Genomic DNA, 16,165 nt, shown 5'->3' with positions numbered 1-16,165 from the left:
ATATATATCTATAATATATACATATAATTATATCATGTATATTATTCCAAAGAGATAAGCTATTTTCAGTATCCAGCTTAACCCCCTCCCTTCTAAAAAATAAATAAGAAAATTCTTTAAAGTATAAATTAGGATATTTTAAAGTATCCATGAAATTCTGGAATTCTGGCACTGGTAAAGGTTGGCATCTCTGCATGGGGTGTATAATATAGTATAAACCACATGGGACACTTTCCCAACAGGCAGAGAGCTGCTCTATGAATGTATATGGCTCAAAACCAGCCAATATTGCAACAGCATTTAAGTAAGAAATTGCAACGTTGGTTATTGCAAAGAAAAAATAAATGAATATAATGATGATTAATAGAATAAATTGCCAAGTAAAATTTCAAAAGTCAAAATAGTTTCATGTGAAAAAAAGAAATAAAAATACAATGTATATATCAAAGGGCTCAGTTGCAAAACCATTAAATTCCAAGAATATCTTTTCTAGTTTTAGGTAAGACCACTCTTCAACCAATGACTTATCAGGTCGATATAAATATATAAAACTGTCCAATGAAAATGCTTTATTTCAATATGTGATGAAACTGTTCATGTTCATTTATATGGTTGGTCATTTAGTTCATTTCCTGCATGTCAGGTTTTCCTGAGTTGAACTTGTTTTGTTTGTTTTTAAGGGTTTTACGGCGCTTGAAACAGTGCCAGTATAAAGGAAGAAAATGGGATAGTAAAGAGTTTTAGAATTTACATTTAAGCACCCAAGAATAAGTAAGGAAATAGTTCAAATAGAGAACATGTGTAGATTCCAAGAGCACACTATCAGTGTAATTAGTTTGAGATCACCTATATGTCTCAGCCAGACACCATCACAAGATGAGGAATGCACTCAATTGTTCACAAATCATATGTTAATTTTTTTTATTTTTAACTACATAAAAGAGAAATGTTTTACAAGGAAAAAAATATCATCTCCAAAAACTATAACTATACATTCAACTGTTTCCCTCCCAGCCAAGGACTCCGGCCAGGGTCAGGACTAAACTAAGTAATCTCATTCCAAGACAAAGACAGAAAGCAATTGGAAACAGATACAGGGGGATAGAAGACACAGCAAGTACCTCACTGCCCACTACGGGAGGTTGGGAACCCCACCCAGCTGAGTTGAACAGTTTTCGACCTCGACCATTGATATAATAATGCTGCTTGTGATGATTGTTTTTTGTTTGTTTTTAAGGGTTTTACAGCACTTGCAACACATTAAGGTCATATCAGCGCCAGCAAAAAGGAAGAAAATGGGATAGTAAAAAGTTCTAGAATTACAGTTAAAGCACCCAAGAAAAGGTAAAACAAAGGGGAATTGGTTCAAATAGGAAACACTATCAAAGTACTTAGATTGAGATCACCTAAAAGTCTCACCCAGACACCAGCACAAGATCCCACTAAGAGGAATACAATCAAATGTTTACAAATATATGTTAAATTTAAAAATAACAATACATAACAGAGAGATGATTTACAAGGAAAAAATATAATCTCCCAAAACTATAACTATACATTCGACTGTTTCCCTCCCAGCAAAGGACTTCAGCCAGGGTCAGGGCAAAATTAAGTAATCTCATTCCAAGACAAAGAATGAAAGCAATTGGAAAACAGAGAAAGGGGGATAGAAGACAACAAGTACCTCCCTGCCCACTATGGGAGGTCGGGAACCCCACCCAGTGCTTGTGATGACGATAATGATGATAATAACAATAATATTAATAATAACTTTAAATTATTATTTTTTAAAGGCTTATGGAGAAAATACAAGTTCCATTTAACCATTCTTATACATTTCTTTAAACAACATCTATGATAAATCATAACCAATCTACAAAACATTACAGAGAATATTTTATTTCTTTAAATTTTACATCCTATTAACAATTCTTGCAACAACCATGCAACAACCGACACGCACGATTCTAGATATTACCATTTTAATGGCAATATTCCAACAGATAAGGTGAAAATGCAAAGGCTTCCGATAGAAAGGAACATTGAAAACATAATTCAAAATGTAGTGAAAATTGTAGCATGTGTTCTCCTTGATGGTTGGATTATGAATGAAACGGGAACAAGGCGTCAATGTGCCACACTGATGTCACGCTAGCTTTATTCATACTCCGAATAAAACATGTTACAATTCTCACTACATTTTGTCTGATTTCTTTTCAACTTTCCTTTGCTGATTGTTTTGCTGACAAAGGGTGTGAACCCGAAATACTCATTGTATTGTTTCCATCCAAAGCCTTTCCAGTAGCACCTGTACAATCCCAGGCTTCAGACAGCCCCCATTGCTCTCTACTTCTTACAGATGTGAACAAGATCCAGATAAACCTTCACTGCAATCTTGTGGGTCCAGAGGTACATATATCACTCTGAAAACAATAACACAGGGAGGATTCCTAACCGCGTTTTGGATAAATTTGAGTGATCAATGCTTCCACGTCATTACCAAGATAGATTGTCAGAGTGAAACTCTTTAACACTTGTTGCCCTTGTTTGCTCTGCCAAGAACAGGGCACTCTGTTGGATTAAATAAAAAAGAAGAAAAAAAACAGTTAAGGTGATTATTAAAGCCATGCATATTGAGGATTCTTTTTTGTGAATTGTGGGACAGTTGCCAAAAAAATTAATCAGTGGGTAATAAAACGAAGACGAAGTCAAGAGATGCAAAGTGGGGAGGGGGAAATGAAACTTGCCTACTCATTTTTTGGGGGAGATCCTATCATTGTTTATTTGCCTAAACAACACCTTCGTCTCATCTCACATTTCTCTATAATTTCTTATTCATCATGTTTTGTTGACAAAGGGCAAACCTAAAATGTTAATATCATTGTCTGTGAATTTGATTTTAAGCTTTTATTTCATATTTCTTTAAATCCGGACATTTGAGTTAAATAATTAATGCCAGGTGTATAAAAGCTTGATCATGGGAGTAAACTTACATCAGGCATCAAAGCTGAGGCACTTTGTGACAGACATCTTTCGCCTTTTAGCTGCTGACATCTTCTCATTGATCATGTGGAGCTTCTCTGATGACTGGAAAAGAGAGTATTAATAATTATAGGCCATATGCTTTCAAATATTTTTGCGAAATAACATCCATAAAGGCGGACAAAAATTTATCACTTTCAATTTCTATTAAAAGCATAAGCAAACTATTGTTTATTTGTCTCCTTGAGTAGTAAGAATTGCTGCTCACTTCATTAGAGGCTTATCTTAATCATATCTGTCTCCCCAGGAGTTTCTTGTAGCTTCTAATTCCAAAAACACACGGTCAAATCAATCAGCTGTCAGAGTCCAGGCCTCACATCCGTGTTCTAGTATGGATAGAACCAGGCACTTGTAGTTTTAGTTTCACTTCAAAGCTCACCTGACTCTTCAACATCTTTCCCAATCTTGCCATTCCATTTCTTGCCTTGTCCTCTGATCTGCTCGTTCCATCCTTCGTCAGCAGTTCACTCAGATATTTAAAAGGGGTTTCGAACCATCCCTTGCAATTTTGGCTTGTGTATTTCTTCAGATTTTTAGTAATATCTGGGATTTTTCTATTTTCATATTAATATATCACAATCAGAGGATTTTTTTTGGCACATTGTCCTTTTAAAAACTCCATAACTTCTATTGGTTACATACCAGCAGATCTATATCATCTGCAAAATGCACGTTACATTTTTGTCTGCCATTGATTAAAAGTGTACTTTTGATGATTCTGTAGTGTATTCTGTAATATTCTCTCCAGGTAGTTAAAGAATAGTGTTGGAGAAAATATACATTATACAGCCTGTCTGACACCAATATTTGTGCTGAAAAATTCCCTATCTTGTTGTTTTCAATACAGAACTAGTATATTTGTAAAGAGCTGCAATTGTTTGTACAAAACCCTCATTAGAATCATAGATTCTCATTACTTTCCTAAGACCACCATGACCAACTTTGTCAAGTCAGAGGCTTTTCTGAAGTCCATGAAGTTGTGAAATAACTTCAATTCATACTTTAGATGCTTTTTCTGCTAGTATTATCAGGGTGTCCAGCAGATTATCAGACTTAAAAATCCTACCTCCCCCCAAAAAATCCTACCTAGCAATTTAAAAGCCAAAGCACGGCCCCTGCGTGTCTTTAACCCACTGCTATGTGAGTTGATAAGGTGTAGAACCCAACGAATTTCTGCTGCTAAAACATGTTCATCGCTTATATGAGCATTAAGCGTCCTAGTGGTTGGTTGAGCCACAGAAGAGGCATTTGAACTTGAACTGTCAGTGTCTACAGCATTGGAGGTAGATTTACTATTGCTGCAATCACTAGCACTTGGCTTTGTCTTTAAAAAGTTTTAAATTCCCACACTTTGCTTTGATGCCTGAAAAATTTTCATGTGCTTTGCAGTCCCCATGTATGATGTCAAAGCTTTAATCCCTGACAAACCTATGGTGTAATTTTGTCGACACACACGGCAAAAAAAACCTTCAGCATTGTTTACATTGATTAAAAGTGTAATTGCATTTGGCTGCACCATATGGTTTGGAGGATGCCGACTTAAAGATAAATCAAAAATTTCAAAATCTATCAAAGAGGCATCAAAAATAATAAACCATCCTCTTGATGTAGAAAGTATTCATGGAAAAGCAATAGAAAGGAAAGCATTCTCAATTACCAACAATAAAAAACATATTTTATACCATGAATTTAGTCTTTTACCATCTGGGAGAAGGTTTTGTCAGATTAAATGTAGTACTAACAAGTATAAATCAACGTTCGTTCCATCAGCAATAAAAATTTTGAATATTTCATATGGTACAGAAAAACCAAGGATTGATTCGTTGACTGATTAACTGATTAATTTATTTAATGTAAGATTAACTGACCAATTGATAATGATGATAATTTTTGGTGTCGAATTGCCACAATCGTAACAAATTGAAAACGAAATGAATATGTTTATCGCACGTGTGAAAGAAAGAGAGGAAGAGAGAGAGAGAGAGAGAGAGAGAGAGAGAGAGAGAGAATGAGAGAGAGAGAGAGAGAGAGAGAGAGAGAGAGAGAGAGAGAGAGAGAGAGAAAATAAGTAGGAGTGAAATATCTGTTCAATGTTACATTTATCGTTTAACGTTATAACACGTGTAACTAAATGACAAATTGCCATATTTATGGACAATAAAGATCTATTATTATTATTATTATTATTATTACATCACAGCCAAGCCATTCTATAAAACGTTCATCCTTGAGCCAAGTTTGATTAAAATAGCACTTTCCCATAGTGGGATAATGAGTAAAAGCAACAGCAATGAATTGAACAAAGAAAAAACAAAGTCCGCCAAAATTTAAAATTGGCCTAATCTAGATTTCTAGATCTAGCAACGAGCCACAGTTTACTATCTCGATTTATAGATCTAATCTACTAGATCTACAAGAATAGACTAAGAGGAGGCACAAAGGCAGAATGAAAATAATAGTCCTCAATTGAACAACACCAGTTAAGATTTCGCAAAATGTATAATCCAAAAGGAAAAGAGGCACTTCGCGAGATGAAAATGAATGCGGATTAGACGAACGCCAAAAGTGAGGTGAAAGAAAGTGAACCGTATGATCAAGTCTATCATGTGGTCAATACTTGTATCAAATTATCACCGACATTGAAGAGCTCTCAAGGTAGTTAACTCTCCTTTATTCGGATTCGGTATTTTCCAGTATTTTCATAGGTAGGAAGGCTTAGGTCGACTTGATTGTAGCAATCATTATATTCGTTGCAAACGCGTTTCGCATTTCCGCTCGGAATCGCACGATCACTTAAAAAATCCGACCTCGGGTGCAATTATCCAGCTTTGTCCTACCAATCCGACCTTAAGGTAAAAAATCCGACTTTATCCAACTTATCCGACCTCGCTGGACACCCTGATTCTATTTTTGAAGACTTCTTATTCTTAAATTGTGCCCTTGCCTTCTCTGGTCTATTTTTACTTCAGCAAGGATTTCTTTTGTGTGTAGAACCACTTCTTTTTATTTAGAAAACGAAAGTAGAGAAAGAGTGAAAGTGAAACTAAAATTTCCCGATCGTTTTTATCTCAATTCGTTTGTCTGCTGTGAATTTTTGAAGTTTGTCGACCAAATCGGTTGTGGTAACGTCCTTTTTTTTCTTTTTTTGTTGTTGCTGGAATGGCGTTTGAATTCCTCAATTCTCGGGCGTGATCAACGTTTTTTATTGGACAGTGACGATGATAGTGCTCATTCAGACACTGAATCAGACATTGAGGTTGAGTTGGATGCGAATTTTGATGACATTGACAATGGATTTCATGTGTTTTAATATTATTGCATATTTTTCAACTTTTAATTTTTTTTTCAAATCAAAATATAAATCAATAGTCCAAAATCATACATCAAATTAAAGGCCATTCATTCTTCTTTCCAAAACAGCTTTTATTTTGTTTCTAGCATGCCTCACATTCTTGCAATGAATTTTTTTATGAAGTGTACTATGCAATTTGGAAGAGGTATCTCCCCTCGCATGGTCTACAAGAGACATTTTTTCAGATTATGCCCGGCCAGCAATGGGTTAAAAGCTTTTTATCAACGACAAAAAGAAAAAAACAGTTCCAATTCCTTTTGATTCATCTTCTTGGCTTGATCAGTTTTCACAATAACCCTGTCCCCTTTAATTCAAAAAGAGATGTCACAACTTACCCCAATGGAGTCACCAAAGCTGTACAACATTCGTGTGGACGGGGTTAGCTGACTGGGGGAGGCGGGCGCCTTGAAAGGGGACTGTTTCATGGGCGATACATAAAAATTCTTCTTGCCGGGGAGGCTGAGGAAGAAATACCAAACACAGTAGATTTTTTTTAAGCTGTTATATTGATTGCTTTTCCCAGTCTATACAGCCTATAGCAGCCTATTATCACTTTTACTTCCAACAAACATATCTATTTTGATCTGTGTCCCCTGAAAAATGAACACCACAAATAAATAAAGATAGTTCAAAATGAAGAGATGCATTGGTGAGCAAAACAAAATTTGTAAAACCTGAATTTAGTCAAACTTTGAAAAGTCAAGAATTAACAAACTGATCAAACAGAAAACTACAGTAATGTATTTTATTACCTGTAGGTGGGGGATGGAACAGCTTGTTTTGGCTTGGGAGACACAGGGGGTGTCTGGTGGGAGATATTTGAGAAATAATAAATTAATGAATTAATATATGAATTCCCTTCCTCGTATTATATTTTTGTGGAGAGTTGATTCTGATTAAAAGCTGGAATAATACAAGCATCAATCACAGTGCAGTGTGCAGAGAGCAAGTTCAAGGTGACCAGCTCAAGCCCAATTAGCATGGAGGGAGCATTGAACTTGGTATATCTTGGGTAAGAAACAAATACAATATTGCTGTGCTTCCGAAAATGATATAGTCACATTTTTTTTAAAGGGTTTTACGGCACTTACGACACATTTACGTCATTTCAGCGACAGTAAAAATAAAGAAAATGGAATTGTAAAAAACAACTCTAGATTTTATAAGAAGAGTAAGACAAAGGGGAATGGTTCAAATAGGGAACAGATGAAGATTCTAAGAGCACACTATCATTCATTCAATTGTTCGTTAACAGTGTTGACAAAAATTATAATACAACATCCACCTGTCAGAAATATGACAACCTGTAGATGACCATGAAATCACCACTTCCTTCAGTGATGAGAAAATCATCAATTATTTGTATAAGTATGGGTGCCTTTTAACTGTACGGCTATGTGGTCTAGTGGTATGACACCCGCTTATGGATTGGAAGGTCCTGGGTTCGAGCTTCGCTCTGCGCATAGCTGAATCCTTGGAAAAGGCTCTTTACTCACATTCTCTTGCCGTACTCAGGTGTAAAACGAGTACCTGGCCGTTAACAGCATTGTTTCTGTCGTAAAAAACATGTAGTACTGCCTAACATGCATCATGTCTCGTTCTACATGTTACACATGTTGCTGTTGGTCAGGGACCCCTTGTAAAGCGCTCTGATCACGTTTAGTGGATATTGCGCTATATATAAAAGTTCAAGTTTTTTGGGTTTTTAAAAAACTAAATCTAGTTTAGCCAAATGGCAGGGAGGATGGCAAGTGATTTGTAAAGGATAAAGTGTATGCCTGTCAAGTCTTAGATCTCAGAGAGGAGAAAGGATAAGCAGTTGCCTCTATGAGACAAGGAAAATGTAAAAAAGAATTGGAATTAGCGAAGAAACAAGACTTAAAAAACAAATAAACAATTATGATTCTAATGTTGAAGTGTGATGTTGAAACAGCATTTCCAATTTGACTGAAACAAATTTCCTCTTTCAAAGCGTCCTATTTGTCAAATATCCAGAGTCATCCATTTTGAAATGTAACTATTGAATCACTTACTGTACTTAAATGTAAAATATTCCAAATAAATCTTCATTTTTTCTTCCATATTGATTATTAAAAAGAAAAGAAAAGAATAAAGGTTGATATTTTGAGTTCTCTTCCACTACTGATATAAAGACAAATGTGAACATTTATATGGCACATTTCCAAAGTGTTACAATGCTGAAGTGTTTCACAATGCTTCATTTATCACCCCAGGCAAAGTTGGAGATATGGAACCACATATATTTACAGTTCATATAATAAAATTCACCTGTTAAACCCATTTGTTTGTAATAGCACTCTTACCCGTCACTGGCTATTTTCAGATATCTATTACCCATTGTCAAAGAGTAAAAGTCTTTAGCTCAAACATTTCAAGCATTGTGCCTTGTTAAAGGCGTTTTACACAAATTACCTCACTAAAATCGGGTGTAAATCAGTATTCAGCAATAGGATTGACAAATTATTGTGAGAGTGCTCAAACCTACATGGGTTCTATCAGACGACTGTACGAAAGAGAAATTTGGTCTCATATGGCCTGCTGGGGGAATAAATGAACAAGTATGAAGAACAATGCGCACAGAGAATCAATGGAAACATTCCATATAAATGAACATAATCTCTTTCTGGTCTGATATCAGACAGCAGACAAACCTTGTTGGCAAGAGAGAACTGTTTGATGTAGGACTCCATCGTTTGAATGAAAACTCGGTTGTAGAAACCGATGATGGAATCAAACTCATCTGGCCTGATGTAGACACTCTTGTAAGTCTGAAATAACAACCGGTCAATAGATATGAATTATAATAATAATAATAATAATAAGAAGAAGAAGAAGAAGAAGAAGAAGAAGAAGAAGAAGAAGAAGAAGAAGAAGAAGAAGAAGAAGAAGAAGAAGAAGAAGAAGAAGAAGAAGAAGAAGAAGAAGAAGAAGAAGAAGAAGAAAAATAAAATTATTATTATTATCATTTTTATCAGTATTATTACTACAGTGCACCTCTGATTCAACTAAACCTTTTATAGGTTTTTTTTTTCTATTTGACAATGCCAAAGCATTCAATGAAATTCAGTTGTTAGAAGATATGAAGGGGACAACTACTATTATATAATGAGATGATTTGCAATAACGTCCCAATGGCTAGAAATAAGTCATTAAATATGCAACAATTCTGACCTCTTGCCTAGCATGTCCAAGTGTCTTGTACTGATTGACTATGGATTTGAACAGTCGTTCGTGTTCCACTACTTTACAAATTCCATATAAACAACACATCACAATCTGAAACAAAACAAAAAAAAAAAAAAAAAAACAACAATAAAATTATTGTAAAAACGCTTAAACCTGCACAGATCCTAGTACTATAACAGACTTGCAAAACATTTTAGAAATAAGGGAAAATTCTTGGGCAAATCTGGGATATGACTGAAGATATGTTGATAATATTAATATATTAAAAAAAAAAATTATTTAAAAAAGTACTCAAAATTCAATACCAATAAAAAAGCTAATATTATTCTTACTCACATTTGAGTAAGCACAATGGTGGAAAGCTCTAATTAAATCAAAGTTCAAAGAATGATGAGTGTAAGATGATTGATTAATTCAGCAAAAGATTTCAACTTTCACAAATACCTGATCTAGATGACGATTCTTTAACAACATTGGTTTCTTGGTTATACAGTATTCAAAACATGTCCATATTTTGTGCTCCTGTTGGAATCAAATGGAATATGGGTTTAAATAACTTCACATCCCGAAATAAATCAACAATATCATTAGGTAAGGGAGCAATAAGGATTTTATTGTATACTTAAATACAATGGCAAAGAAACAAAAATAAATTTCAAATCAATGATTGAGGAGCCATTCAAGATCTGTTTGGGGTTTTTTTCTCCTTTACTTTTTCTTTGGAGTTGTTTTCTTTGATAAACTGGTTTTTTAAAATCCTCCTTAATTAACTCACCCAACAATAACACCGACAATGTCTGTAATTGGTTGTGGTTATGTTTACCCATATTTATTTACATTTTTCTGACAAATCACAGCATATTATAACAGCTGTTATTTTCCATTTTTACATGATAATGGTAGTTGAATAAAACTATGTACATGTCAATTTCCCTTTAGATTGTGTAACTGAATATATTTTTTTTCAATTTTGAAAAGTACCAAAGATCTCTTGGATAGAGGGCTGGGTAAGTGACTTAAAAGAATAAAACTTTGTAAAACCTACAATTTACAATCTATTATAACCAAAACTGAAAAATAATAAAGAAGTTGAGTAAAGAAAACTTACAATATCCTTTGAAATATCCAAAGCACTACACAGTTTGCAAAGCCGATAAAATCCTAAACGAGATACTGAAAAAAAGATGTGAGAAGGGTTTACAACTAGCTCGTTGTTTTAGATAAATTACAATTCATTTCAAATGTTATCAATTCAGTTGGATTCGTTTTTGTATGTTGTTTTTAAGGGTTTCGCAGCGCTTGTGACACAGGTCATTTCAGTGCCAATAAAAAGAAAGAAAATGGGTGAGTAAACAAATTCTAGATTTACAAATAAATGAGAAAAGTAAGACAAAATGGAATGGTTTAATAAGGAACAGATGTAAATTACAAGAGCAAATCATCAGTGTACTTAGTTTGAGATCACTTAAAAGTCTCATCCAGACACCAGAACAGGATCCCACAAAGAGGAACACACTCAAATACATTATACATTCAAAACAACAGACCACAAAAACAACAATACACGACAGAGAGATGATTTACAAGGAAAAAAATATCACCTCCCAAAACTATAACTATACATCTGACTGTTTCTCTCCCAGCAGTTGGGAGTTTTCACAATGAAAACAAAATGCTAAGGGGTCAAATTGGGGGTTGATAATCTAGCACAAGGAAAAAGATGGGTCTCGACCCTAGTCGCTGTGCAATACCTGAACCCCCCTCTAACAAGACTGCCAGAATAAAAGCACAATGAAGTAATCTCGCTTCCAGACAATAAAAAGAGAGCGTCCTGAAAAATATGACATAGGTGGACAGAAGAGACGTAAGCTAGACCTACTTGACCCAGTATGGGAGATCAAAAGACACCAGCCAAGGTGTAATATTAGCTTTGTGGGAAAGTACTCTGCTATTGTCCAGCCTACTATTCACAGGATAGCACGCAATAGTTACCATCTTTTATCATGCATAAACTGGATTAAACTCATTAACTCTAAATCTAAAGAACTATCCAATTTATTCTATTTTAATTTAACAAAATGGAATAAGTTGAAATAGACAAAAACAAACAAAAAAACAAACAAACAAAAGAAAAAACATGTGAACTGTGGATAAGAAACGACTAGTTAAAAACACAGGGTAAATTGGGGGTAGGGGGAATAAAAAAAAATTTAAAAAGACAAAATATCAAGGCAGGACAAATTATGGGAATAAACTTATTAAAAACAACACAAACCAGGAGGAAATTTTACTTAAAAATGAAAAAATGACCATGTAAAAAAATGAAAAACTAAACTCAAAAACAAGACTTTACCTCTACTAAAAAAATGGGTTAAAGATTGTGATTTTGGTTGCTGCCTTAATCCATCTGGATTATCATGGATTTCTTGTTTTGTCGGTGACGAAGAAGATGATGATAATGTCGTAGTTGTTGGCAATAATTGTGAAGGGGGCACAATAGACGATTTGGGACGCATTGGAGACAGAAATCTGATGTGGATAAAATGAAATGTAAATTGTTTGAAAAGGTTTATTGTTTGACAGGGTATATTGTATCTTGGTTGATAGGTTTTGCAAACACTTCCTGAACAATTTAAAAACCAAAGACAAGGAAGACGGTACACAACAAGAATGGATATTTTTAGTTCTGTGCCTGCAACAAATACAGGTGCTTTGTAAAAATTAAGACATGGGGAAATTTTCACAAAAATTATGTTCCTTTATGCAAATACCTTACATATCTCAAAAAAAATTTATAAAAAATGGGTGATATACATAACAAAGTAAAGAGCAACTGCCATTAAATTCAGGAACTTTCAAAAAACTATTGAGAATTCTCAGCAGAGGCTGGTCATCATATTAAAAAAACCCAAAATAACGGACAAGTCAACAATTGAAGACATGGAATATTCTAGAGATCTGACACCCTGTACAGTATATTATTGTTTTCATTGTTGGCAAAAGGAAGAGGTTTGAGCCTGGGGGTCCCGATAGCTCAGTTGGTAGAGCACTCGCTTCACACGCAAAGGGACCATGATCGATCCCAGGTGCTGACAAGATTGGGCACTGGTTAGATCTGGTGGAAAGTACTCTGCAATAGACTATCATCCTATCCAAAGGATAGCAAGCAATTGTTATTGTCCATTTCATACTATAGAAACCAGGATAAAATCCAGCTCCATGAGCCAATTGGCTCTGAAGGACCACTTTGGGCCTGAAACATTCCCTGAATTCTATTTCTTTCTGTTCAGTACATTTTATAGTCCACAGCTTCTAGAGGCTTAGTTTTCATCCCAGGACATAATAACTATATTTCATTTTTAATCAAGCTACTTACAATTCAACAGAACACTTTGAGCCATTGAGGTGTCCATGCAGTGGGGTTGTTGTTCCAGCACCAGGAGTCTTGACCGGAGACGTGAATGGGGGAGATATGGATGGCACATCACCACATCGACCTAAAGCATCGTACAATGAGGAACCCTGGTGTGATGGGATAATATTGACACTTTTTATTTATTCTAACAGAAAGTGAGGAGGGATGCCTGTGTTAACGTGTCAATTAAATCCATCCTTTATTGGAAAATTTATGTCAACATACTTATCACCCAGTCATATGGTTTGTAGTTTAAGCCTTGACACATGCTTTGTTCACTTAATGACACAGGAAGTCTTCAATAACCCTACGGCAAATTCTTGTAATCATGTTTAGCCCAAGAACTGGCATGCTTTTAATCAGAACAATTATGAATTTGAATAGGGAAAAAAACAAAACAATTATTAGCAATGAATATTTTCCAAACTGAAATTCTCAAGTTCCAAAGAGAATGCCTCTTCAAAACGACAGATGATTCAGGGGGCAAAGAGGCTGAAAAGTAAAGACATTGCACTGTGACCTGGGTTAAAGCCCTACTTAAAGCACTCTCATTTTTTTCTTCTCCTTTGGCAAGCTCATGAATCCCCCATTTGCTCACTTTGCACAACATTGATGATTCATGGTGATATCAGAGGTTTCATTAATAGATTATCTTTTCCTTCATGGAATACTTAGGCGGAAGGAAGGGCCTAATTTTTTATCTTTTTTTTTTTAATCAGATCGTAAAACCAAGAATCTAATAGAAAGAGTTTTCTCATAACAACAAGCTGTCCAAGTAAAAATTAAACTTTGTATCCACATTTTAGCATGTACATATAATTTGTGTGCCAGGAAAAAAAAAATTCCATTGAGCTCCCTCCAAATTGAAACAGAATATTTCAAAATACACAGAAAAATATGGGAAAAGAAAAATGAATTTCTCCCTTAAGAAAATACATCAAATTTTCTTTTCTTTTATAAAACACCAAACTTGTTAATGACAATTATCCAAAGTTCTACTATCTTTTAACAGATTTAGCAATGAAAAAAGGGCATTTCGGATAAGATCATAAAACAACTAGATTGAAATGAGCTTTTTACCTCCTTCCATGCTAAGCTATCAAGGATCTGGAATTCAATGTTTTGCAAATGCTGAAAAGAAACAACACAAAAAAAAATTGTTTGTTATTGTAAAAACATACTTGTCTTCTCAAGTACTTACAATTTCAAATTTATTTTTTTTTTAAATAGCATAAAATTAAGCATGAATTAAATTTTAAGAATGAATATTTTGAAAACTAAAAATTTCTCAGTTTAATGCTCTTTTCAGCACATTTGACGTTATCTAAAAGTAAAAGGCAGCACCTCTGTTTTAACGAGTGTATGTAGGAGAGTAATTAAAACACCATAGTCAAAATGTAAATTTAACAGTGTTTCCCCTATGTTTCTAACACACAACCATTTGATCTAAAGGCAAATGACATAACAGCCCTACAGCAGATCACGTATATGCTCAATAATAAATATGAGAAATATAATAATAATAATTAATAATAATAATAATAATAATAATAATAATAATAATAATAATAATAATAATAATAATAATAATAATAATAATAATAATAATAATAATAATAACAATAAAAATAATAATAATAATAATAATAATGATGATGATGATGATAATAAAAATCTCATTCATAGCATTTACCTTGACAATTTCAATGGATAACTTGGGATCTGCTTTGATAAAGCTCTCTACAACCTTATAAAAATCGTAAGCCTGAAGGTCAAGGACATCCAAGATCCAGGGGAACATACAAGAAGAGCTATCAGACATCACACTGCTTGGTGATTGGTTCCCTATGAAACAGAGATGAGAGTTGGAAATCACAGTTATACCTATGAGATTTCTTCTTCACTTTGGTTGAGAAAGTTCCTTTATTATACTTGCTATACTAAAACTTTATTCAATCATTTCAAAAAGAAAAGTAAAAAGTTGTCCTTCAGAGCCATTAGGCCCATGTAGCCAGAGTTTATCCTGGTTTCTATAGCGTGCAACAGACAATAGCAATTGCTTGCTACTCTTTGGATAGGACACTAGTCTATCGCAAAGTACTTCCAACCATACCTAACAGACCCAGCTACCCAATCACTGTTGGGTGGACAAGGAGGACAGAAAAAAATCTCAAATGCACCCGGGATTGATCTCGTTCCCTTTGATTGAGCTATCAAAAAGAAAAGATTTGAAATATTATATTCTCATAAGTGTAAATGTTGCTGCTCGAAGCTCGAAGAAATAAATAATAACGTGAAGTTGAATGTAAGCTTCAATTTAATTACAATCTGTTTTTGTAATTAAATTGAAGCTTACATTCAACTTCACGTTATTATTTATATATTCTCATAATAAAATCAAAATGACTCAACACTCGAAAATGAAAGGAGTAAGGTGAGAAAACGTATATGTGAATGAAAAGACAGGACAGCTACTTACAATTTTGCCCATAAGTTGCAAGAACCACCTCCAAGGAGCAAGCGACCATTGATTTGTGGAACTCTTCTTTGCTAAGCAGCACGCTTAGAGTTATCTGAGGAAGACGCTCAGATTCCTGTTTTCAAATGTGAAATCAAAATCAACTATTGAAGTTTCTTCAGTTTCAATTGTATAATATCAGTCAGTGAATATGATTAAATTGTTTAATAGAGCACACAGCGTCATATTTTCGACTCTGAGCGCTACTTCAATCGCCTCACATCAGGCTGACCACCTGATACCCGATACCCTTGCTCTCGGGAAAAACGTAATTGACCGTGACAAGATAGGTATGCAAGCCGGACGTTGGCGTGGCATGCGCGTGTGGTGCAACACTGTGATGCAATTATTTGCTTTGAAAATCCCTCTTTTGCACCCTTCCCCCCACCAAACCTTCAGAACGATTCATTTTATTTTCATTATTTATGTTATCACCAAGTTCAGATTTGTTTCTGTGTAATTTTTATTGTTTCTTGGTTTTCAACTTGGAAAATAATATTAGTTAAAATACGACTGCTTATCGCTCTTGGAATGATATCAAATTTGATGTGAGTGATGTGATAAATTTAATTAATAACTCTGGTTTGGATCCATGAAGTTTTATTTTTTTTCGTCATTCCCTATTTTGAAG

The 16,165-nt window shown here is 34.4% G+C and overlaps 1 protein-coding gene across 1 annotated transcript in view; it reads right to left on the bottom strand.

Moving 5' to 3' along the window:
• Positions 1-915: 915 nt before the first annotated feature.
• Positions 916-16,165, bottom strand: part of LOC144980917 (retinoblastoma-associated protein-like) — a 34,510-nt gene continuing 19,260 nt past the window's right edge. The window contains exons 15-27 of the mRNA XM_078928836.1: positions 15,496-15,610; positions 14,710-14,861; positions 14,097-14,147; positions 12,978-13,123; positions 11,955-12,130; positions 10,710-10,774; positions 10,046-10,123; positions 9,587-9,691; positions 9,067-9,183; positions 7,147-7,199; positions 6,730-6,853; positions 2,994-3,087; positions 916-2,571 (exon numbers count right to left, since the gene is read on the bottom strand). Of these exons, the coding sequence (XP_078784962.1) occupies positions 2,995-3,087; positions 6,730-6,853; positions 7,147-7,199; positions 9,067-9,183; positions 9,587-9,691; positions 10,046-10,123; positions 10,710-10,774; positions 11,955-12,130; positions 12,978-13,123; positions 14,097-14,147; positions 14,710-14,861; positions 15,496-15,610 (1,275 nt within the window). The 3' untranslated portion in view covers positions 916-2,571; position 2,994. The remainder of the gene's footprint in view (positions 2,572-2,993; positions 3,088-6,729; positions 6,854-7,146; positions 7,200-9,066; positions 9,184-9,586; positions 9,692-10,045; positions 10,124-10,709; positions 10,775-11,954; positions 12,131-12,977; positions 13,124-14,096; positions 14,148-14,709; positions 14,862-15,495; positions 15,611-16,165) is intronic.

The sequence above is a fragment of the Berghia stephanieae genome, chromosome 10 (genome assembly GCF_034508935.2).
Source record: "Berghia stephanieae isolate SIO BIC M18660-M18661 chromosome 10, UCSD_Bste_1.3, whole genome shotgun sequence".
Classification (NCBI taxonomy): domain Eukaryota; kingdom Metazoa; phylum Mollusca; class Gastropoda; order Nudibranchia; family Aeolidiidae; genus Berghia; species Berghia stephanieae.
The sequence above is the reverse complement of the archived record's forward strand: the minus strand, read 5'-3'. Positions and strand labels throughout refer to the sequence as shown.